General features: G+C 44.5%; 1 protein-coding gene across 1 annotated transcript in view; it reads left to right on the top strand.

The window, feature by feature from the left end:
- Positions 1-24,686, top strand: part of LOC106576364 (membrane-associated guanylate kinase, WW and PDZ domain-containing protein 2-like) — a 271,642-nt gene that overhangs the window by 235,857 nt on the left and 11,099 nt on the right. Inside the window, 8 exon segments of the mRNA XM_045699968.2 lie at positions 10,249-10,280; positions 13,646-13,868; positions 17,544-17,585; positions 18,252-18,367; positions 18,745-18,937; positions 19,731-20,000; positions 20,699-20,884; positions 21,326-21,539. Of these exon segments, the coding sequence (XP_045555924.2) occupies positions 10,249-10,280; positions 13,646-13,868; positions 17,544-17,585; positions 18,252-18,367; positions 18,745-18,937; positions 19,731-20,000; positions 20,699-20,884; positions 21,326-21,539 (1,276 nt within the window).

Below are 24,686 nucleotides of genomic sequence, written 5' to 3'. Positions count from 1 at the left end.
TTTTACATTTACATTACATTTTAGTCATTTAGCAGACACTCTTAGCCAGAGCGACTTACAGTAGTGAATGCATACATTTCATACATTTTTTTCCTCCGTACTAGTCCCCCGTGGGAATCGAACCCACAACCCTGGCGTTGCAAACACCATGCTCTACCAACTGAGCCACACGGGAGTAGATGGACAGAGCGAATTTACGAAAACACCCGAATGTCCATTGAGAGCGCACAACGACTATACCATTTAGCTCAGCTAAGAATGACGGGAATAATCAAGTCAATAAGCGTTGGGTAGTTAGTTAGCCTATAGTTAATATACTGGCAAGTTTGATGTATAAGTAGCCAACTAACGTTAGGTAGCTAGCTAACAACATACCGGTACATACTGCTGTAATGATATGCTATGTGGTTCGTAAGGACAATGTAGCTAACAAATTGTCAGCCAACATAACGTGTAAGGTAACTTATTTGAAAAGTCATTACTTTATTACATTAGTCAACATTTTCTTAACATTTGTCATAATTAGTTAAAGCAATGAATTTGTATCCGCTCTCGTTGTACTTAGGCTGCATATTTTTCGCCATTTTCTTCAAATCTGAAAACGATGTGAAGCCATGCCCATTTCCTGAAGAATTGCATTATGGGCCCTAAAGTATGGAAATAGTGTCCTATGCTTGTATACTTCCTATTTTGGAGAATGTCGTATGACATCCGGGAACTTTTGGCATACTAACTATATCCATACTATGACCAATAAGCATACTATATACTCAATTCACATCACAAATAGTATGGTTAGTGTGGTTAGTATGAGTATTTGAACACAGCTATCGAGTGTAGACCTATTCTATGTGCGCTATTTCTATGCTTACCGTTCTTAAGTTTCGTTTTTGCGTCTTTTGCTTTCGGTTTTGTACACCAGCTTCAAACAGCTGAAAATACTATAGTTATGGTTATGTAAAATATATTTCATAGCGGTTTAGATGGTACAATGATTCGCTACACAATGACTGCTTGTTTTGTCACACAAACTGAAATAAGGCGAATTACTAGAATTTTTGCAACCAGGAAATGGTGGAGCGATTTCTGCATATTGCAACTTTTAAGATTTTATATGGAACCCAATATCTGATGAACCTTATTTAATGTGATGTCACTATGGTTTTGTATCATTCAGGGGAGAAAGAGCGATCTCATGGCGGAGAGAGAGGGAGTGATCCCATCCACTTGTATCTCTAGGTGGAGATTTTATTGATTGCATTTCCTGCTTGATAAAAACGCTGACTCATTTTCAAGGTGTCTGTTTTCTATTTGCTCTGCAACCTTTCTTTTAGAAAAGTATGTAAGACTTTTGTGTGCAGAGAATTACAGCGTGAAATAAATAGACGATGACGTGAGCAGGATATAGAATGTTAACAAGCCACCTCTAGTTGATCATTTGCGCTATAGTGCTTTTATTTCTGTCTTGTTTGTCTGAGAGAAAGGCCTGCTAACAGACAACATGTCAAACAGGCTGCTAACAGGCTAGCCATCTTTATCTGAGTCATACTATGATTTCCCTCTTGTTTCCTCAAGGATGATTGGAGTGTTGTATTGTATAGATGATCACATCAGATAGATCAGTAATATGAATGCTGTGCTTATACAGGTACATTACTTGGGCTAGAATTGGGGTAGGAAATCTGATACAATTGTATATGGAACTCAATGTCACTGGTCAAAGTCCGAAAATTCTCCCTTACTAATATAAGGTAGAAATGATCCCATCCACTGTAGAGGTTAATAGCAGGACATGAGTTGTAGTTAAGCCTACTGTGATCAGGAAGCTCCCATTAATCCTCCTGCCCTATTTACTGGAGTCAATGATTGCAATAATGCCCCACAATGACTCAGCCATTACACTGCCCCCCCCCACCACCACACACACACCCTGTCAATAATTGTTGATCAACTGGTAGAAGACTAATAGTCAGAGAGCCAGGCAGATAGCTCCACGGTGACTAACTTACAGAGAAAGGTCAATGTCATTTTAGGAATTGATTTACTGTCAGTTGCACATTTCTTTCTTTATTAGGCTGGCATGTAATCCAGGGCCCCACAGAGTGCATGTGAACGGAATGAAAACAGGGGGAAGCAGGGGAATGGAGGAGAGAAGAAAGCAGAAGATGTGAGACCAGGAAGTGGAGAAAGGGATTGGGTGCTGAGATTGTTAAGTTGTTTTTGTCTCATGAGGGATGCTCATACACACACACACACACACACACACACACACACACACACACACACACACACACACACACACACACACACACACACACACACACACACACACACACACACACACACACACACACACACACCCACACACACACACACACAGAGAGCGAGAGCCTCCCATCTGTGGTCAAAAGCAGTGCGCTCTCCTAGAAGCACTGCCTGCTGGCCCATGAAGCAGCTAGCTAACTGATGTAGATTTAGTCACATTACATCAAATCCACTTAGCACCATTTAGCTCCTCCACACCACCACCCTGAGGCAGAACGCCACGGTGGAACGTTTGTTTGTCGGACATCTTGTGACAGACAGGCGGTGAAGTTGAAAGGTCATAGTAGTCACTTGACACGATTCAGTCTGTTTCAAACATTCACCTCATGTCCTAACTTGAACTGAATTGGAATGGAAATGACCTCAACCCCTGCAGCCAATAGCTCACACTCCCTCCCGGCTCCCAGACCTTAACTTCGGTTGCTTCGGGTGAAAACATAAAAAATATCTTTCCTTCCCATCAAACCAATCAGGGATGAGAGCTTCCAGCGTTTAGCCAGGCCATTACGGCCCTAATAAAACTGTCACTATTCCATTGAAATGATGTTCCAGCTCTTAATGCCCAGTGATTTGGCTGGGCTGTCAGGGAACTGGACCCGGGCCATACATTCTAATTAAAATGGCCCCTGTCTCGGTCCCTGAGGACCTGTGCCTCCACTCAACACACTGCCCAGAGAGAGAGTAAAGAGGTGACCACCAATGTCTGTCACCACATTACATTCAACTAGCAAACATGTCCTCTCTTCTCATTGACTCTCAAATGGCTTGTTTGTGTCATGGCACAGACACACACACACATACACACAGCTCATATATTTGGTAAACACTCTCAAACTGAGAGAGAGAGCAGAGGGAGGACTAGCTAACTAAGTTGATTATGCATTGGCTCTGTCCGTTGTGCAGCAGCGTGTGTATGAGCGTGTATGAGCATGTGTGTGTGTGTGTGTGTGTGTGTGGTGGGGCCAGATGGTTGTGTGGCTAGCACTGCCATGCGGCTCATCTAATGACAGGCAGACGGCTCCAGACGTGTCTACAGTCTACCACCTCCCAGCCTCACAACACACTGAGACAACACCATCTGGTGGATGTGTTTAGTACTGACACCCTCTGTCACCAGAGGGATGCTATGACAACATTATTATTAAACGCTCATCTCTTTCACACACACACACACACACACACATTTCTGGTCCGTGTAGAGCCTCGCGGCGCTGTTGTGGCTCTTTTATGGCGGGTTGCCGTGCCAACCCCTCCATTAAAGGCAGAGACAGAGTTAGTGAGATCCTAAATGATCAGTGGGAGCTGAGTTACCCCACAGCAGCTCTGTCTGTCTGGGGATGGCCACAGGCCTCCTTAACTATGATGAGGGAGAGCTCTTATCTCTGAAAGCTATTGACTTTTGAGATGTATAATTTTAGAGAGGGCCCAGCACTCTGTGTGTGTGCGTGCCTGCTTACATGCGTGCGTGCGTTTGTTTGTTTATGATGTAGCCCTGTTGCACGTTGTCATGGTCACCAGTACTCAACGGATGAGCTTTGCCGTGAAAGTTGCAACCACTGTCACTGTGTGAAGACTTAATTGAATGTGTCTTTTTTCTTCACCATGTCTCCACAAATATTATAGTATTTGAAGTGGCGTTAGTGATCATCATTGCTAAATGGTAGCAGAAACACATATATTAGCTGTACATACACTGTGGATGTAATGTCTGTGTTTACACCGTGCCTCTAGCCCATAGCTTTCTGCTGTTCATGTCATATAGTTGTTCATTATTGCTTCATGGTTTGCTACTTCATAACTACCTTATGACAGCTGAATTGATGTTATCAGTGCAGTCACTTGAGCTTGCAATGTGAATGTGTGTGTGTGTGTGTGCGTGAGCGTGTGTTTGTTCGTGTGTGTGTGCATCCATGTGTATGTCTTCACTTGTATTGGTATCAATTCTCATAACACTCATCAGGAATGGAGGAGGTCCACACCGTTTACTCTCTCCTCCATGGATCAGAGACGGACTCACTTACCATCCCTAACATCCAGTGAATTACGCGGGATCACTTTTAAACGGTCCTGCTCTCCTAATAAAGTTAGGATATTCAGCCATCCCTTCAACTCCCCGCTGACTCCCGGCCTGTTTCTGCCAATACAAATAGCCGCCGTGCCTCTCATCAGCGCCACTAATTAGGGAGTGTGCTGCAGACACCCTCATTAAGGCCTATCTACGCCATTACCCAAGCTGCCTTCACCACAACACTAATTTGAGGATTTCAGACATGTCCGTTTAGTGTGCCTCGACGTGGCAGGATTGTGAAGTTCACATACGTTCGCCCACCCATGCTTACCCACCAGCAGAAATCCATATGTATACACAGTACACTCATACTCATACACCCATACATGGTCAATAGTTGTTTACTGGTTGAGTACACTCTCTCACTGAGGTTTTCTCTTGACGGATGGTGCCAGTGTGTGAGTCATTCTAGTCTTTCTTGCTCACTTGGCCTGTCCTGTTCCCTCCTAATGCTCTTTAAGATGGCTATATTTTACTCCGGGCTGGACCAGAGATGACTATCACAACGAAGAGAGAGAGAAGGGAGGGATGGAGAGTCTTTGAATCAATGAGCGCCGCCCAGCAACACAGGGATTATTCAGCACACAGCCAGACAGTGATTCATTGGCTAACAGTAAGAGGCACTAGAGCAGGCTGCCTGCCAGACCAGCACAGTGCTGAACAGCAACAGCCATGTCCACAGCTCTGTCTCCACCAACATGCACCATGTAGACCTGAGCCAATCCAGAACTGCCCTGTGCCGCTGCAGGAATCCTTGGCCAATCAGAATGGCCCTAGGAGAGAGGAATAGGAAGAGAGAGGTGGGAGAGACATCCAAATGGCTTATAGGTGAGCAGGCAGGTCAGATCCCAGCGGGGCTAGAAGAGGTTAAACACATTTACTAGGGTTGAGTGGTGCTAAGATCACTTTCTTTGAGTCAGGGGTTAAGGCTTCACAAAAGTGTGTTGGGAGTCTAAGTAGGGTGCTTAACCTGGATCGGCTCAATGGCTCCACTGACGAAACTAGGCCCTTTTATTAGGAGTGTGTTTAAAGTGTGATTCTATTATACGAGTAGTAGGGATAAAGAAATGATTGGGTTGTGACCTGTAATGTGGATTGAATCATTTCTACTGTTCCTCAGCTGGATGTGTGTTGGTACTGTATTGAACACGGGAGTGAACATGGAACCAGCATGCAACAAAATCAATTTTCATGCGGCAGATATTATTTAAAGTAGCTAACCGTCCCTGTGGGCTTTATGTATATTCATAAGCTATACAAGATTCCATCAAATCGTAGTGTTATCCAAATCTCATTTAAATAATGACATGGCCTGCTGTTAGCCTGCGGTGTGATATTATTGTGCTCTTCCCTGTTGTGAGTGTGTGTGTGCGTGCTGTGTATCTGTGTGTGCACATGCGTGTGTGTACGCGTGTGCAGGTGTGTCGTGTCATGTTGGAAATACCTACATCTACATAGGGTCTCGTATGGCTCTGATTCAATCAACTTATTAACTGTACGGGGGCAGCACTAAGTCCCATTAGTATGTTACTGATTCATTTAGCATACAGCTCTTTCGCCGTAGACAGAATATGTCAGCCCTCTCACTGACAGTCACACTTTACATCAGAGCTATTTATCATTGTTCTTCTAATCAGGAAGTGATTCAAACTTCAGCCAGCCAATCAATTAATCAAGGTAGAAAAGAAAGTCAGCAGTACTTCAGCTCTCAAGCCCCCAAATTCAGTATCCCTTCCTTGCATACAGTATACACTACCTAATATCCTGAGGGGCATTAGGACCATGGGCAGGCCCAGTTGTTCAGTGCTCCACCGAGGTCATCGATTAGTTGCCACAGGAAACTGCAGTGAGTCAGCATGGTCTCATTGGAGCAGTAGAGTCACCGTAAAACTGGCGGGGCAGCATGGTCCTAATCTCTCTGGTCATTATATTCTCCTGTCCCACTGCTCTAACGTGGTCCTGTCCCACTGCTCTAACGTGGTCCTGTCCCGCTGCTCTAACGTGGTCCTGTCCCGCTGCTCTAACGTGGTCCTGTCCCGCTGCTCTAACGTGGTCCTGTCCCGCTGCTCTAACGTGGTCCTGTCCCGCTGCTCTAACGTGGTCCTGTCCCACTGCTCTAACGTGGTCCTGTCCCACTGCTCTACCGTGGTCCTGTCCCACTGCTCTAACGTGGTCCTGCCCCACTGCTCTAACATGGTCCTGCCCCACTGCTCTTACATGGTCCTGTCCCGCTGCTCTTACATGGTCCTGTCCCGCTGCTCTTACATGGTCCTGTCCCGCTGCTTTTACATGGTCCTGTCCCATTGCTCAGTGACAAATGACTCACTTCAGACACCTCTATTCTGTCAGATCTCCAGGTGGAATGTCATCATTGCAAGTGTTATGCACTGTAGGTAGCTTACTGTACTATGAGTACTGTAGGTAGCTTACTGTACTTTGAGTACTGTAGGCTAATGATAACGTGACCTGTCATGGTTAACTTGCAGATGTGGTGCTAGCTCAGATCCCTGCCCTATCTGAACTATAAAATTGGTTCTACTGTACCAGGCAAACTCAATGAAATGCAGCTCAGGTATTAGAACATATTTGACTCTGCTATGGCGTCTCACAGGAACAGAGGCAAGAGTCTGTCACTCAATACATCTCAGTGCTGATCTACCGTAGGAAATCGCTGACATCTCTGTCTAACCAAACACCTCCTATGCATAAGTTAACAAAGAATGGGTTTACCCTGTGGAGTACCCTCCATGATGGCTGTAGCTCTGCCTTTCCCAGAGAAAACAGGTTGTTCTGTCTTGAAGTAATGCTGGTTGATAGCAGGTCATCCTAAGAGCACTCGTATTGATTGATCTTGTTTTGAGAAAGTGAAGAGAGTCAGTTTTCATTAAAAAACAGGCCTGCCGTCTGAACGCTCTCTCATTTATCACCCAGTAATGTGGATTCTTTATCATCTTTATAGATGTTGTGCCTGTGCTGATAGAGCTGTCCAAAAAATTAATTGGATTTTAGAATTGTTAAAGTCCTTCCTGATAAGCTGCTGTAATTTCCCCCCCATCTATAAAAATCTTTATTCTAGCCGTGGATCTGTGCAAGGCAAGCTCCAGTCAGATTCATGACTCACTGAGAGAGAATGATAGTTTGCAAATATGTCTTCTCTGTCGCTGCATCTCTCTGCCGTCCTCCCTCCTCTACCACCCCCTCTCTTTTGTTGATCACTTCCCATTTCTGCTGTGCCACTCGTTGGTGATGGAGGGCATGTTTACGGTGTGATTTGCGCCCTTAAAAAGAGACTAGCGCCAGGAAGCCTCCTGGCATGTAACGCAGGCAGCCACTCGCTAATTCCATCCTCGACGATTTGCATCCACAACGTTCTGTTCCTGGAGGGGCTGGAAATTGAATTGAGTAGACAGACAGTCTGTTCTTTGTTTTTTGTTTGTTTGTTGTTTTTTACGTTCCTCCCTGTTTCTCCGGGGGCCGATGTGGAGTGAATAGTTTGGGCCGTATATATTATGAAGCTGGGTCTTTTGATGTGAGACTGCTGCCTTGCGTTGCATAGCTCTGAGCGTGAACACTGGCGGTGGTGAGTACCGCTGGAATTCCTGCATCTGTTACACTCTGTTTGTTGTGATCATGTGTTCTAGGCTGAAGTAGAATGTGGAATGTTGTCATTTGCTGAGTAAATGTTAGCTGGGCCTTTTTAAATGACAGTGGTGGTGGGTAAGGACTCTCCCTTCCCCTCCGGTGTTTGCAGATCTGAAGGATCTGGATAGATATAAGTGTAGTGGTGGAGCTTCCACCATATTATTTACAGCTTACAGATGGCTGTATGTTAGTGATCAGGGGAGGGGGTTCTGTTTCCCCATTGAAAACACATGACCTACTCCTAACACAGCCAATTCATTCACACTACCCTCCAGCCAAAATCATCCCAAAACTTTGCACATACCTCTGGTATGCCTTCAATCAATTAACGAAAGTCACAATCCATGTTGATATATTAGAAGTGGAGATCTTTAACTGGAATATGAATATTTACCTGAGAAATAGTTGGAGCCCTCTGGCCTGGCAGTGTGTGGTCCAAACACAGTAGTGTTGTGTTATGTCATCATCTCACACACATGCTGTGACTGTTGAGACTACAGTTCCCTGAATGATTCAATCCAAGGCAGAGGTCCATGCTACTGCTAGCAAATGATGTAATTAAGTGCATGCAATGAATTGCTAAACTCACACAATTACAGGACCTACACGGCTCTGTATACTGTAGTGCAGTGAGATTCAAAGTCGGGTCAGGGGAAGTGCAGTAGGGGTTGCAAAAATAAAAATATATGTATAATTATTTTTGGAACATTTTTTTTTTTTTAGGACAGATGGTACAATATACAAACGTTTTTGAGAAACATCTTTTTATTGAGTAAATGTATTTATTGGTTTCTTTTCATTTTGATAAGAGAAGAAAATGTAATGCATTGAAGGTTATTTGTTGATGTAAAAATCAAAATGTTCAAAGTTGTGTCATTGGACTTGGGGTGGGGCAGGGTAGCGAGAAATTCTTCCGAAAAAAATTGAGGTCCCCAGAATTTGGCCTGAAAACATGGGGTCCCCGCTGAAACAGTTTGAATACCACGGCTGCAGTGTGTATCTTGAATTATATAAACTTACTGTGTAGGTTATATTTGTCCATGGAAAATTGTGTTGAATGGTGAAGCCTCATCACCTATCGAATCATTCTCATCAGTTCAATCCAACTTTAGAGTCAGGGGAGCGTTTAGGGTTTTCTAAGGTTATGACCTATTCTACTTCTGTGAGAATCCCATTTTATCAGACCGTCACCTCTGGTGTTTCTCCCAAGCGTTGTCCCTGTAAGGCAAATTAAATGACAGAGAATTCTGTTATAAGATCAAGCCTGGATACTTATCCAAATATTGGCAAAGGCTTCTCCAATATGATCCCCTATCAATTATTTGGGATGATTTAGCAACACATACGATAATGTGTACACTGAGTATACCATACATTAGGAATACCTTCCTATATTGAGTTGCACCCCCCTTTTGACCTCAGAACAGACTCAATTCGTCGGGACATGGACTCTAAAAGGTGTCGAAAGCGTTCAACAGGGATGCAGGCCCACGTTGACTCCAATTCTTGCCACAGTTGTGTCAAGTTGGCTGGATTTCCTTTGGGTGGTGGACCATTCTTGATACACACGAGATACTGTTGAGCGTGAAAAACCCAGCAGTGTTGCAGTTCTTGACACAAACCAGTGCACCTGGCACCTACTACCATATCCTGTTCAGACGTACTTACATTTTGTGTCTTGCCCATTCACCCTCTGAATGGCACACTTACACCATCCATGTCTCAGTTCTTATTTAACCTGTCTCCTCCCCTTCATCTAGACTGATTGAAGTGGATTTAACAAGTGACATCAAATAGGGATCATAGCTTTCACCTGGATTCACCAGGTCAGTCTATGTCATGGAAAGAGCAGGTGTTCTTAATGTTATGTGTACTGTGGTGGTGGTGGCAGTTTTCAACTTCCCCTTGGCTTGGAGACCAACGTTACTGTAAGATCCTCTTTGACCCATTGTCTTTCTGGTGCTTCAAGAATCTGCTTCTCAAGGACATTGCATCGCACCACTTGGGGTGGGATTATTTTGCAGCCCTCTCATTGCTTTTAGTGTAAATCTGTCATCTTTCCATTGGTTTCTTAATGTTTTATTCCATTTAAGTTTTGTTATCTTTCTTTAGTTCATGGAGAAGCCCTCAGACACAGACAGACCAGCTCAGACCTAATGTAATGGCTGCCACTACTCTCTAGGCTAAACATTGTTGTTTTCTCACTATTGCAGGTCACTATTCACCCTGGAAGACCCCTAAACAGGTAAAATGCATTGTCTTCCGAGCCTCAGCTCTCCCATTAATTCTAATTGACTCATTTAGTTAACAAAATGGCTGCACTGTGCATATATGTTGGAGCTGCTCTGATTGACTTTAATACATAACCTTAAATCTATATCTTCTGAACTAGCTGAGAATGACTACTATATTCTATTCCCTTCCCTTATACTAACTGTAGTGCTGTTGTCGTGTCTCGGCTGCTGCTGTATCCTGGCCTTGAGTTGGACCCTTCCTCTTGCCGTCACATGCAGAGGAAAGGGTTAAGTGGCCCACTCATAGATATAGAATTACTAGACTCGTCATACCGCGAGCCAGATGGGCCATGATCTAAATACATCTTGATGGTCATTCGATGTGGTGTATGTCTATGCACATGACAGTCTACGTCTATGCAAACTGCTATACCAGATGCTCTTCTAGTAATGCTATATCTATGGTCCAGACTCTGGGTTGGCATGGTCCCCTCAACATTCCATCCTTCTCTCAGCTCCTCTGTATCCCTGATAGAGAGAGTGAGAGAACCCTTTTCTAACAGTCATACCAAGAAATGATCATCCATTCTTCCCTTCTTCCTTCATCTCCAGGCTGCTATTGATCTGCTACTAACTTAGCTATCTTTCCTGATCATCTTTTGTCATACAAATGTTGTATTTTTAGTTTTTGTCGAGACAGATTGTACTAACATGTTGAAAGCTGAAACTTTAAAGATGTCTGAGACCTCTTAGACAACACTCTGTTCAAACCTAGCGTCTGTCTGTCTGTCTGTCTGTCTGTCTGTCTGTCTGTCTGTCTGTCTGTCTGTCTGTCTGTCTGTCTGTCTGTCTGTCTGTCTGTCTGTCTGTCTGTCTGTCTGTCTGTCTGTCTGTCTGTCTGTCTGTCTGTCTGTCTGTCTGTCTGTCTGTCCCCAAACACTCAATAAACACTTGTCATCCAGACAAGGAAGAGCTGCTACAATGCCTCTCAGAGCACTCTCTGAGTTAAGTTAGACATGGTGTATTGCCAAGAAACAATGTGTGTGTGCACATCCCATTTCATGCTACTTCATGTTCTAGTTTGGCTCTGATATAGCTAACCAGCTACTAACCCCAGCTCATTTGTGGAGTCTCCGGCGACAAATCATAACATTCCACACATCCATGGACTCAGAAGAAGCATTCTTTGTGTTATCCGTGCTTGTCAGCAGCTCTCTCAAGCCCTCACATGGATTTTTCCTCATTGTAGCTCATTTCTGTTCTCCTCTTTGTTGAATCTCTCAGTTTCAAACAGATTGATGGTAATTCTGAATCTGAGCTCCCGGAGAAGAAGTGCCTGGGAAAATAGCTATGGAGTCAGGCAGGCAGGCAGTCCAGCCTGCTTGTCCCCCCCCACACACATTGAGCTATGATGCAGAACAGGCTTCAGAGCACCAGCAGCTGCCAACCGCCCCAACTCAGAGTTCAGCCCAGGTTTAATTGGATATCATTAGTTCAGGACGATTCCCATAGCCCAAAGAAGCCCAGCCCAAATATTCCAACATGGATACAAAGTTTAAAAACAGAGACTATGGGAGTTCTGTAATTGTGACTCAAAGTTGGCACAAATACTAATGATGCCCTGCCTTCCGAATTCAGTTTGGAACAAAGCCTGTTCATATATGAGTATATTCTCATATAGTCATGAGAGTGAAGAACAGAATATACCGTAATTTGTAGTACTATTGGTGTGGATGCAGAATCAATGTATGACCAGACCTGAGAGTGTTGTGTGTAGGAAACAGCAGTCTCTAGCCACACACACACAGGTCATACAGTCTTAAAGAGCCTGACTGCCTGTGACTAAATGAGGGGGAAAGATTCAATTCAAAACAATTTTATTTAACCCTCTCAGAGCCAGTTAGGAAAGACATTGCCATACTTCATACTTCACTTAGTACATACAGTATAATAGATGGAGGGAGAGAGAGACGTTGGAGGAGGAGGTAGGGGAAGTGACAGTGATATAGTCTGGTCCAGATTTAATAAGATCTGCCTCACTGTCACCCTGCCATTACACGGCCAGACACTCAGACATTCTGAAGATCGGTAGCAGAGTGGGAACACTTTGATTTTGCCTTGGTCCGATGGAACTAGATGCCTTGGCGGCATCTTTTTATACCGCTCCTGATATCAGACGAGTCATTTTATCGGGTGGTACTAGAGAGAACTCTCATTCTCACTGTCATCCTAACATACCAATGTGTCATCTTCACTATCTCATCAACACCACTCTGTTTTCTAAAGACAACTGACATTTGTACAACACAAGAAAGCAGCTCAGCTTGTCAAAATAGGCCATAGTGTGTATCACTTCAAATAATCAGTGTGGTGCTTATTTGAAATTGGAAGAGAAATCCTATTTTATGCACTTAACCATTTAGCTGCATTGTTTGGTATTACACCCGCATAAATGACCACTTCTCTCTTTTTCTCCTGGACGCACACTGAGTGGTTTGGGATTCAACACTGCTGAGAGTAATTGGGACAAAACAAACCTGTTTTGACACTAACACTGCTGGCTTTTCTGCATTGTATTAGCGACACCACAATAGTGTTTTCCACAATAGAGACACCACACATTATCCACTACATCTACATACCATTATAGTTGCAGAACACACACACACACATACACACACACACAATATATTCTCTGAGGGGGGTGAATGCTGTGTGTTTGCACTCCTCCTATCACCATGCCCCTCCAGCATCCACTACAGTCTCTATCATAGAATGTCTTGGGCCGTAGCCACCCTACACTGGACCAGTACCCGCAGTGTGCCCACTTTGGCCATTTGCCGTCTCCCGACGACGACAGTGGCACACTGCCATGTTTAATATGCTCTCCGCCTGCCTCCCTCTTCCTCCCAGAAGCCCTGAACTAGTGTGCCTGTGCTCTCTCTCCTTCTGCATCATTTACACACTGCTTTAATAAGCCTTGGCATCTTTTATTTCCTTTAAAATGTTTCTTCACCTCTCCTCTCTTCATCTTTGTTGTTGCTTTTAATTAGTCGCCGCCGGCTGGTGCTCATGTTGCTTTGCTGCATTACTACTCCCACTAATATTAGACTGCTGTAGTGAATGACAGAGGTCAATGAAGTCGATGACGTCCATGAAGGCTTCTGTCCCCACCTGTATACTATGAATAGCTTGCTATCTGCTCTCACCTCATTTGGTTCGTCGAAGCGGAAGTTGTTAGAGTACCAGGACAGTGCCCCCTTGCATCCATCTCAAGGATGTTCAGTTAGGGATGTCAGTGAGTAAGGACCGGGTGAGAACCAGGGTAGGGGTGGTGGAGACTGAACCAATGCCCTGATGTTTGATGTGTTTACAGGTGTTGGAGCAGTGGGACGCGGCCCAAGGCCAGGGAGGGGGTCAGGGCAGCCCCCAGACCAGTCTGTCTGCCCCCGTTGTCCCCCACAACGCCCCCTTCCTGACCCGCCACCTCCACAGGGCCTCAGTCCCAGACTCTGCCCTCCCCGAGGGCTTTGATCTGAGCAGGCCCGACCCCTATGACCTCTATGAGAAGTCCAGGGCTATCTATGAGAATAGTAGGCGTAAGTACTGGAAACACACTAGTACAACAACAACAACAACAACAGCCCCATCATATCTGTCTGGGGTTCCAGGGGTTAATGTTCTTCTGAACAGGTGGACCTATGAAGATACACACTCATACACACACACCTCATCTCCTGAATGAATCATTGTAGCCCTCGTGAACAGTAGTCAGGGCTCCATAGTGCAATATAACAATGGCCTCAGCTCCACCTGTTCTGTTCCTATAGGGACATAGTCTGGGTTGTCTGGGTTCTGTTCCTATAGGGACATAGTCTGGGTTGTCTGGGTTCTGTTCCTATAGGGACATAGTCTGGGTTCTGTTCTTATAGGGACATAGTCTGGGTTGTCTGGGTTCTGTTCCTATAGGGACATAGTCTGGGTTCTGTTCTTATAGGGACATAGTCTGGGTTGTCTGGGTTCTGTTCCTATAGGGACATAGTCTGGGTTGTCTGGGTTCTGTTCCTATAGGGACATAGTCTGGGTTGTCTGGGTTCTGTTCCTATAGGGACATAGTCTGGGTTGTCTGGGTTCTGTTCCTATAGGGACATAGTCTGGGTTCTGTTCCTATAGGGACATAGTCTGGGTTCTGTTCCTATAGGGACATAGTCTGGGTTGTCTGGGTTCTGTTCCTATAGGGACATAGTCTGGGTTCTGTTCTTATAGGGACATAGTCTGGGTTCTGTTCCTATAGGGACATAGTCTGGGTTCTGTTCCTATAGGGACATAGTCTGGGTTGTCTGGGTTCTGTTCCTATAGGGACATAGTCTGGGTTGTCTGGGTTCTGTTCCTATAGGGACATAGTCTGGGTTCTGTTCTTATAGGGACATAGTCTGGGTTGTCTGGGTTCTGTTCCTATAGGGACGTTGTCTGGGTTCTGTTCCTATAGGGACATAGTCTGGGTTGTCTGGGTTCTGTTCCTATAGGGACATAGTCTGGGTTGTCTGGGTTCTGTTCCTATAGGGACATAGTCTGGGTTCTGTTCTTATAGGGACATAGTCTGGGTTGTCTGGGTTCTGTTCTTATAGGGACATAGTCTGGGTTCTGTTCTTATAGGGACATAGTCTGGGTTGTCTGGGTTCTGTTCCTATAGGGACATAGTCTGGGTTGTCTGGGTTCTGTTCCTATAGGGACATAGTCTGGGTTGTCTGGGTTCTGTTCTTATAGGGACATCGTCTGGGTTGTCTGGGTTCTGTTCTTATAGGGACATAGTCTGGGTTCTGTTCTTATAGGGACATAGTCTGGGTTGTCTGGGTTCTGTTCCTATAGGGACATAGTCTGGGTTGTCTGGGTTCTGTTCTTATAGGGACATAGTCTGGGTTGTCTGGGTTCTGTTCCTATAGGGACGTTGTCTGGGTTCTGTTCTTATAGGGACATAGTCTGGGTTGTCTGGGTTCTGTTCCTATAGGGACATAGTCTGGGTTCTGTTCCTATAGGGACATAGTCTGGGTTCTGTTCCTATAGGGACATAGTCTGGGTTATCTGAGTTCTGCAGAATGAGATGTATTATGTTGTTTTGTCTGTAGATGTATTTCTGTAAATATGATGGAGTATGACAACGGTTTAAGAGTTCATACTTTTATCTTAGTGCTGACAGATGACTTGATGTTGATACATTTGTACTTGGCCTAGACTCCTTCGTTAGGGGAATCTCTGAATATCTCGCGGATCTCTGCCTCCAGTTGATGTTCTGCCAGAGTGTATAGTCAAATTAGCTTTTTTTCAGGAACATCTCAGCCAGCAACCTGTCTTCTTAGACCTTCTTAGATACTTTAGGAGCCAACAATTATATTTTAGCCATTAAAGATCCTGTCAGAGGTACAAGCATAGGGATTTCCTTTCAGTTCATTGAGTGTACGACCAAGCTTTTAACTGAGTTGCCAAGATATGCTCTGTAGAAAGATTTGTACGACAGTATACCATTGGTTTTTGACATCAGTAGTCATATCTACTGTATGATTCTGAACATAAAGTGCACTCATCCTTTTGACCAGTGCTAGTGACAGTGCTAGTTTCTGTTAAGTCCATGCAGCTTGATGTACCATAGAGGCTTCATGATTGACATGCGAGGCTCTAGCCGGTAGACATGATAATGCTCTGCTCCTCTCTATGGTAGAATCTCTGTGGGCCTGAGTCAGTCGTAGGCTACAGGAGATGCACACTGTGAGGAGAGAGAGGAGCTGTGTGCACGCTTACGCAACACAACCTTTATTAAAGAGGACAGGGCTGTCGGAAGAACTCCACGTCAAATCCTTCCAGCGTCTCGGTCAATCTTTCTCTGGAGCTTTAATTTCTCTCTCTCTCTCTTTTTCTATAGCTTTCCTCTCCCTCTCTCCAGCTCTCTCTATCTGCATTTCTCTCTCAATCTCTTCTCTCTCTCTCTGTTTCTCGCTCTTCCATCGTTTCTTTCTCTCCTTGACTCTCTTTAGTCCGTGTTCAGTTTAGTGTTAAGTATCTATCTGTCCCCTCCGTGTAACATGCCCCCAAAGTGCTGTTCGCTGCTAGGCTACACGTGCAAACTGTTGGTCAGTCAGGTTAACAGGGTTGAGGCACAGGACAACTTTTAGGAACACTTTACTTGTTTCCCTCAGTGGTGTGGGAGTTGTAGGTCATGAACATTGGTATTTTTCAGTAACCTTATCTAACTAGACTGGTCCCAATATAGCCTGGAGACCAATACAGGCTGTTAGAGAAGAAAATGCACCCATACCCCACAACCAGAGACAAGTCAGTGTAGCTTCCACTGAATGTTGATAAGGTTTTCTACAGCTGGAAAATAATCGTGCAGCAACAGGAAATGTGTTATAATTCATGGAAAATAATGTAGGGGTTGAAAAAACAATATATATTACAAACTTTAGAAGCCTTTTTAAGCTTGATTACACTACAAGTTTATATTTCCTGCTGTGTATGGATATCCTCAGGAACAAAAGAGTGATCAAATAATTAGATGTAATTAGATGCCTTTATTCTAGTAGGGAACCAGGAGATCCCATTGCATGTGAAAGAGCTGGAGATAGATGGAGATTTATGAATTGTGTACTTTATGTAAACTGCAACACAGTCTGGAATATACCAAAATCAACCTCTGACCAGCAAGGTCATTCTGTTCTTATCTTCTGCCCACATGTATGAGTATTTTTTCCAGCAATCTTATTTAATATAAACTTAAAACACTGTATATGGGTTCTGTGGTAAAACTTGTCAGTCAGTCTCCTTATGTGTCATCCGCCATCTTTGCTCCCTCAATTAATTCCTCCGGCATCCCAGCGGACACTGGTCTCCGTGATTAAACCTGCTGTAAATAGAGCCCATTTCTCATCACAGTCACTTTGACCCGCTCTACTTCATTTCATAGGAAAGGGTTTTCAGGGTAATGAATATCACTATGCCGCAAATCATTCTGCTTTCCAGTAAAGGCCTGATTGCAGATGCGTTTCTGCTCCCCTAACACATACTGTAAATAAAAAGATAGCTGTATTACATGCCCTAAGCACATCTTTTCCACAGTGTAATGGATGATGTAGACAATGTGCTGAGGCAAGTTTTTTTCCGTCTTGCTCTAGTCTCAGTCTTTTTAGTAGTCTGCTCTGAGTGAGACAGTTGTAAGACAGTGTGTGTGTGTGTTGTATTATTGTTTATGGGTGCTCCCTCAATCTCCCTCCCCCACACAGAGCCAGGCCTGCCGCGGACCATCTTCTCTGTGGACCACTCAGGTATGGCCCTGAAGAAGACTCCCCACCGGGAGGAATAGGGATTATTCTAAATTGTGTATTTTTTTTAATGTATTTTTTAATGAAACCTTTAATTTAATTTGCAATGCATTAAAGGCCAAATGCAGCCGTTTTATATCAATATCAAATCATTTCTGGGTAACAAATAAGTGCCTTGCTGTAATAGATTTCCATTAAAATTGGCAAAATTTGCTTTTTAGCCCAAAAAACATTCTCAAGCTAGAATTTAGCAAGAACTGTCTGGTTTGAGTGGGGAGGGGAAAACTGAAAACTGTCTGTTATTGGCAGAGAAGTTTGGAACTCTCTTTGTTATTGGTCTATTAACCAATTTACCACATTGATGTCCCCATGGAAAGCCGAAACTCCCGCCCATGCAAACCTGCTGTTACGGTCCTGTGTAGATTCTTTTCAACAAGTAACTACTAGGAGATAACACTGATAAAACATTTTCACACTTTTACAGTGTTAGTTCCATCAGCTGTTGTACAATATTACATAAAACACAGAAATAACAGTGCCTTTAATTTCATGTGTTAACTTCCACAATGTGTGATCCACAATCCTCTGGCTCCACGTAAACTAGACATTAGACTGAGGGCACTCCAAGGTCAACACGTGTCACAGGTATTGTCTGTTCCTTGACCCCAGGGGCAGAGTACCAGGAGGTGGAGGTCCACCTGAGGAGGCAGAAGTCCGGCTTCGGCTTCCGCATCCTTGGGGGAGACGAGGCGGGACAGCCTGTGAGTCCGGACACCCGTGAGAAGGCTCGTATGAGATGGGCGTGGAACCCTGTCATTTTCTCCTCTCTAACCCACTACATACATATCTAACCCTGAACCCTGACTGACTGAGAGACTGGTGATGCTGCTGTGGATGGTTACTGGTTAATTGTCTGTAGAGTAACACTCAGCGCAAACATGGAGCCACGTGTCTATTCATAAGCACCACTGACATAGCAACCACTTATACATGTCATTTCACATACAGTTACTCACTGCATGTTTCTTGTCCACTTGACCATGGTTACATATCGCTTCAATGTAGTCCTGTTCTGAATCCAGCCCTCTGATTGGTCAACCGACTTTTTAACCCCTACCCCTAGCTCTCCATGCGTTCTGATTGGTTTGTTTCCCATAAACAGATCCTGATTGGGGCCATCATAGAGAAGAGCCCTGCGGACAGAGACGGGCGCCTGCGGCCAGGCGATGAGCTCATCTTCGTGGACGGGATCCCGGTGGCGGGGAAACCCCACCGCTACGTCATCGACCTGATGCACGGCGCCGCCCGCAATGGACAGGTCAACCTCACCATCAGGAGGAGGCTACAGGGCCCAGGTGAGAGGATGGGAGGGGACAGATCTAGGATCTGTTTCCTGAAAACTCCTAATCCTAATCATTAGGGAGGAAAACGGAACTCTGACCTTAGATCATCCTCTAGGGTCAAATTCATCCTACTCCAAGAAGGCCTGATAGTCTTCCTTTCTCTGGCCTTATGTGGAGTCCGGCTGTTGTATTGTACCATGAATTGTAGAGCTGCAAGAACATGCTGTGTAATGAGTGTAGCAGCCCTCTACACACACCTTCCCCCCTCAGATCTCCCCATTCCCTTATGTCAGCTTACGCTCCGGCACAGCCACCCTGGTGAGATCCCGTCTCCCCTCCTCTGTCTCCCTCTTCTCCTTCCGTCTCCAGTCATGAAAGGCTGTCTGACTCATCCGTGTCGTCCGTGGTCTTGCCTTTCATCCCTCAAACATTTGATTCAAAGTAACACTTTTGGAGGTGTCAAGACTCTGTGTCTCCCAGAGGTCTCACTGTCTTCAGTTCAACCTTGATCACTGAAGGAGATGTAATGAGTGCTAACATGACACCTTGGTTTTGAGGGAATCTTAGTTCTTAGCGATTGTATCTACATATATCTTCAATGTAGGTTTTCTTTTGGAATAAAAAGATATTTGGATGCAACAATACAGCTGATGAGGTGTGAGAAACCATGACCTTTCTCTGATCTGATAGCCAGTCCAGACAGGGCCAGTCATTGTCCATTGAGTGCTGTGCTGCTGTGCTGGGCTGCAGTGTGGTGTGGTGGAGAGCAGAGCAGGTAAACTCAGCTCTCTGTTCCCCCTCACAGGAGAGCCGTGTCCAGAGAACGGCCGCAGCCCCGGCTCTGTGTCCACCCAGCACAGCTCCCCACGCAGCGACTTCACCAATGTCACGTATCCTGGCAACAACGCAGCCCCACCCACTGACGCCATGGGTACAGGCAGCACCACAGATGGCGAGCCGACCTCCAGCGTGCAGCAGCCACCGAGTGATGTCATTATCCACCGCAAGGAGAGTGAAGGGTTTGGATTCGTCATCATCAGCTCGCTCAACCGGCCCGAGACCACCGCCGCCATCAGTGAGTGCTGCTCTGTGTGTGTGTGTGTGTGTGTGTGTGTGTGTGTGTGTGTGTGTGTGTGTGTGTGTGTGTGTGTGTGTGTGTGTGTGTGTGTGTGTGTGTGTGTGTGTGTGTGTGTGTGTGTGTGTGTGTGTGTTATTGCGTGTCCATGGGTTGTTTACATTACAATATACTGCCTTATGGCAGTTTCACCTTAAAAGGGAAGGCTTTGCATATTATTATGCTCTTGAGTTTTCGTGCATTTTAGTCCAGCAGATACAGTCGTTCCAAGCAGAGATAACCAAATCCATTTTGACAGAAATTGCTGAGAGGAAGAGGTTACAACTATATAAAAAATGTAACACCTCTATTTTTGAATCATGTACTCCTCCTCTAAGCATCTAACCCATCTCAATTCCAAATGGTTTCCTGACTGTACCAGTCCCTCAGATCTGAGGTAGCTAGGCTCCAGTACGCCGCGTCGCCTTCTAGTGCCCTGCCCACACTCGCCGTGCATACAGCCAGCTGTCTTACATAAGCTGAGAGGGGGCGAGAGAAATGTGAAAAGAGTGAGCAACATAGATAGAAAGAAGAGAGGGAGAGCTGGAAAGAAAGCAGCCAACCAGTAAGATTAGCCTGAACTCAGACCCATCCTCAACTAACCATATCTGTGTCTCTCACTCTGTGTGTGTTGTCCTCCTCCTCTCCTCCCATCCCAGGCGTTCCCCATAAGATTGGGCGTATCATCGACGGCAGCCCGGCGGACCGCTGTGGCAAACTGAAGGTGGGTGACCGCATCCTGGCGGTGAACAGCCAGTCCATCATCAACATGCCCCACGCCGACATCGTTAAGCTCATCAAGGACGCCGGCCTCAGCGTCACCCTCCGGATCATACCACAGGAAGGTGAGTGAGACGAGGGGACAATGGTCAGTAGACTGGAGATAATGTGGGGACCAAGGGGTCAGCAGAGAACTCTATACTGTAGATGTGGGGGGACTTTCAGGGACTGTTGTTAAAACTGTCATCTTAAATGCAGCACGTTGTCTTACTGTACGGACCGTTTTACATCCTTTTTTAAAGGAGGTTGTTCTCTCTCTGGCTAAGGCACTATTTGCGTGGATCAGCGAGTGATATGTCTGTTTCTGTCACCATCTTTTAATGCTTCATGGGTGTTTCTGGTATGACGAGCATCTACTGTAGATTACACACAGAGCATTGTGCTGACAGTTCTTTGAAGTAGATGGACCGTGTATAATGTTAATGTGGCTCTGTCTAGCATAGTCTATACTGTGGTGTGTGTCAATCATTCACTGTGTCTGACACTTCTGTCTGTCTGTGTTTCAGAGCTGAGCCCGTCAGCCCCTAGCTCAGAGAAGCAGAGCCCAGCAGTGACCCAGCAGCACAGTCCTCAGGCCCAGCCCAGTCCCGCCGTGGGCCAGCCCAGCCCTGCAGTCACCCAGCCCAGCCCTGCAGTCACCCAGCCCAGCTCCCTGACCCACCAGAGCCCCATCACACAGACCCCAGCCCCCCCACCCCAGATCTACACCCACGACAGCAGGTAAGGCAACCGGATGGTCATACACACACACAGACGCACACTGCTTAAAAACACACACACCAATTCATAGCACCCAGCCCAGTTCTAAATATTGGTCCGTCAGGATACGGCCATAATTTACACAAGCATTTCGCTAAACCCACAATAACATCTGCTAAATATGTGTATGTGAGCAATAACATTTGATTTGATTTAAGACATGCAGCATTTGAGTGCTCTATCATTTCCTATGTATTTAAATCATTTAAGATGGTTGATCGTGTTAATGTAATCTTTAGGGCTTCCTCAGTATTGTACAGTCTGCTGGTCCCAATGCTGTGGAAGTCCCCGATATCTTATACTGCACAGTAGTATCTCTTTTTTTAATCTCTGGGGTGAAAGCACTGTTCTTAAGGGAATTACAGGTGAGAGCGAGGTATTCTCTCCCTGTCTCCAGTTTGTTGTATAACATCACTTAACTCTTATGGACGCCTGAATTATTAACCTAAATAGCTTCTTATAGACCTACGCTGAATATTTCATCAAGCTCTTACAGGAGGCCCAAAATGTACCCTGTCATTGTTCTTTCCCTCCTGCTCTGGAGAATCCTCAAAATGTACCCTGTCATTGTCCTTTCCCTCCTACTCTGGAGAATCCCCAAAATGTACCCTGTCATTGTCCTTTCCCTCCTGCTCTGGAGAATTCCCAAAATGTACCCTGTCATTGTCCTTTCCCTCCTGCTCTGGAGAATCCCCAAAATGTACCCTGTCATTGTCCTTTCCCTCCTGCTCTGGAGAATCCCCAAAATGTACCCTGTCATTGTCCTTTCCCTCCTGCTCTGGAGAATTCCCAAAATGTACCCTGTCATTGTCCTTTCCCTCCTGCTCTGGAGAATCCCCAAAATGTACCTTGTCATTGTCCTTTCCCTCCTGCTCTGGAGAATCCCCAAAATGTACCCTGTCATTGTCCTTTCTCTCCTGCTCTGGAGAATTCCCAAAATGTACCCTGTCATTGTCCTTTCCCTCCTGCTCTGGAGAATTCCCAAAATGTACCCTGTCATTGTCCTTTCTCTCCTGCTCTGGAGAATTCCCAAAATGTACCCTGTCATTGTCCTTTCTCTCCTGCTCTGGAGAATCCCCAAAATGTACCCTGTCATTGTCCTTTCTCTCCTGCTCTGGAGAATTCCCAAAATGTACCCTGTCATTGTCCTTTCTCTCCTGCTCTGGAGAATCCCCAAAATGTACCCTGTCATTGTCCTTTCTCTCCTGCTCTGGAGAATCCCCAAAATGTACCCTGTCATTGTCCTTTCCCTCCTGCTCTGGAGAATCCCCAAAATGTACCCTGTCATTGTCCTTTCTCTCCTGCTCTGGAGAATCCCCAAAATGTACCCTGTCATTGTCCTTTCTCTCCTGCTCTGGAGAATCCCCAAAATGTACCCTGTCATTGTCCTTTCCCTCCTGCTCTGGAGAATTCCCAAAATGTACCCTGTCATTGTCCTTTCTCTCCTGCTCTGGAGAATTCCCAAAATCTCTGAGTACTCTGATTTATTGCCAACTCTGTAAAAGACTGGAGTGTCTTTATGTGGTTCAAAAAAATGATTTCACTTACCACCACTAGAGTCTTGCCTCAAAGGTAGTTTGATTGTAACAAACAAGGTATTTCTAAATAACTTAGAATTTGACATGAATTGATTCAGAGAGAATTACCATTACCCATTACATTCATATGAAATGCTTGTAGTGATAACCCACTGGGCACAGTACATCATTTCAACATTGGTGGTTAGGTAATATTTGCTATACTATATACTATGTATTCACCCACTCAAAAAGACATCCAAAAGTTAGTTCAATGTCCAATGTGTTATCACTGTGCATTCAACCATCGAAAAAAGCACAACCAAATTCCAATGGAAAAACAATGTCATATTTATGGTTTAGTTTTCACTGAAATGTCTCACTGCGCTTTCAACCATTTAAAAGCACAGCAAAGTTGAAATGGGAATAAAATGCCAGATATGTTGTTTATTTATACAACAGATTAATGTGTTATCACTGTGTTTCATCTAATAGCACAACCACATGACCTGGATTGCAGTTGAGATTCCATTAAAAATACATGGTGCAGGTGATCAATGCTGTTCAAGATGCTGCACAAGATTCTGCACAGATTATTACAGCAATAGTGAAGATCTCCAGAGACCTGCGACAAACCTATTCATGCTATCTAGAACATGCATGCTTTATAATAAGGATTTTATAGTTCCTCACTCTCAATGTGGCCATGGATGTGTTACTCATTTCAAAGTTGAATGTTACATTAGTTTGTACGACAGCCTTAAGGCTATATAGGCTATTCTCTGTGAAACCTTTAGGCTATATTAGATTGTGTTTGGTTGGCAATCAGACGAATATCAACATTTAAATGAGATGTATCTACTGATTGCATAGTTCCATCTAAGCCACTGGCTTAATCCCATTCTTTAACTTGTATTTTTGGTTGAGTTAGAGACATAAATCCAACATATCATTTGTTAAACTTGTCAACAAGTTAATATGCTATTCATTGTTTATTGTTTTTCAAACATTGAATTGTGGTTGATTTTCAACATAACAATAAAAGTTAAAGAATAGGACTAATTCAAATCAAACTTGAAATGCACTTTAAATAAAGTTGGATTTGATTTAGTCCTATTCTTTAACTTTGATTGTTGTGTTAATTTACATATTTCGTTGAGATGGAGACATGAATCCAACATATCAAATATTAATTTGGAGACAAACTGTAATTAAAGCCAGAGTAAGTTAGTGTTACAGATGGAACTATCCAAGCAGAACAGTTACATCTCCTTCAAATGTTGATATTTGGTTGTGTTGACAACTAAACACAATTCAATATAACTAAATATCATTACATTTGAAATCAACCAACGCTTGAAACCCTAGGCCTATTGTATTGTCTATTTTTAGTTGAATTCTGGGTTGAATTGAAACAATATCTGTTGATGACTTTGCAAATGCTATATAGGCCGAAATAGTCTCATTGACATTATATGAGTGATAAAGTATGGTCACATTTCATTTTCTCTGTGAAACTTTCCCTTTGGAATGACTTTGAAAGCGACAGTGAATCTATTTAGTTTTTAAGTGAGATCTCAAAACAATCATT

The sequence above is a fragment of the Salmo salar genome, chromosome 17, assembly GCF_965601325.2.
Source record: "Salmo salar chromosome 17, fSalSal1, whole genome shotgun sequence".
In the NCBI taxonomy this organism is placed as follows: domain Eukaryota; kingdom Metazoa; phylum Chordata; class Actinopteri; order Salmoniformes; family Salmonidae; genus Salmo; species Salmo salar.
The sequence above is the reverse complement of the archived record's forward strand: the minus strand, read 5'-3'. Positions and strand labels throughout refer to the sequence as shown.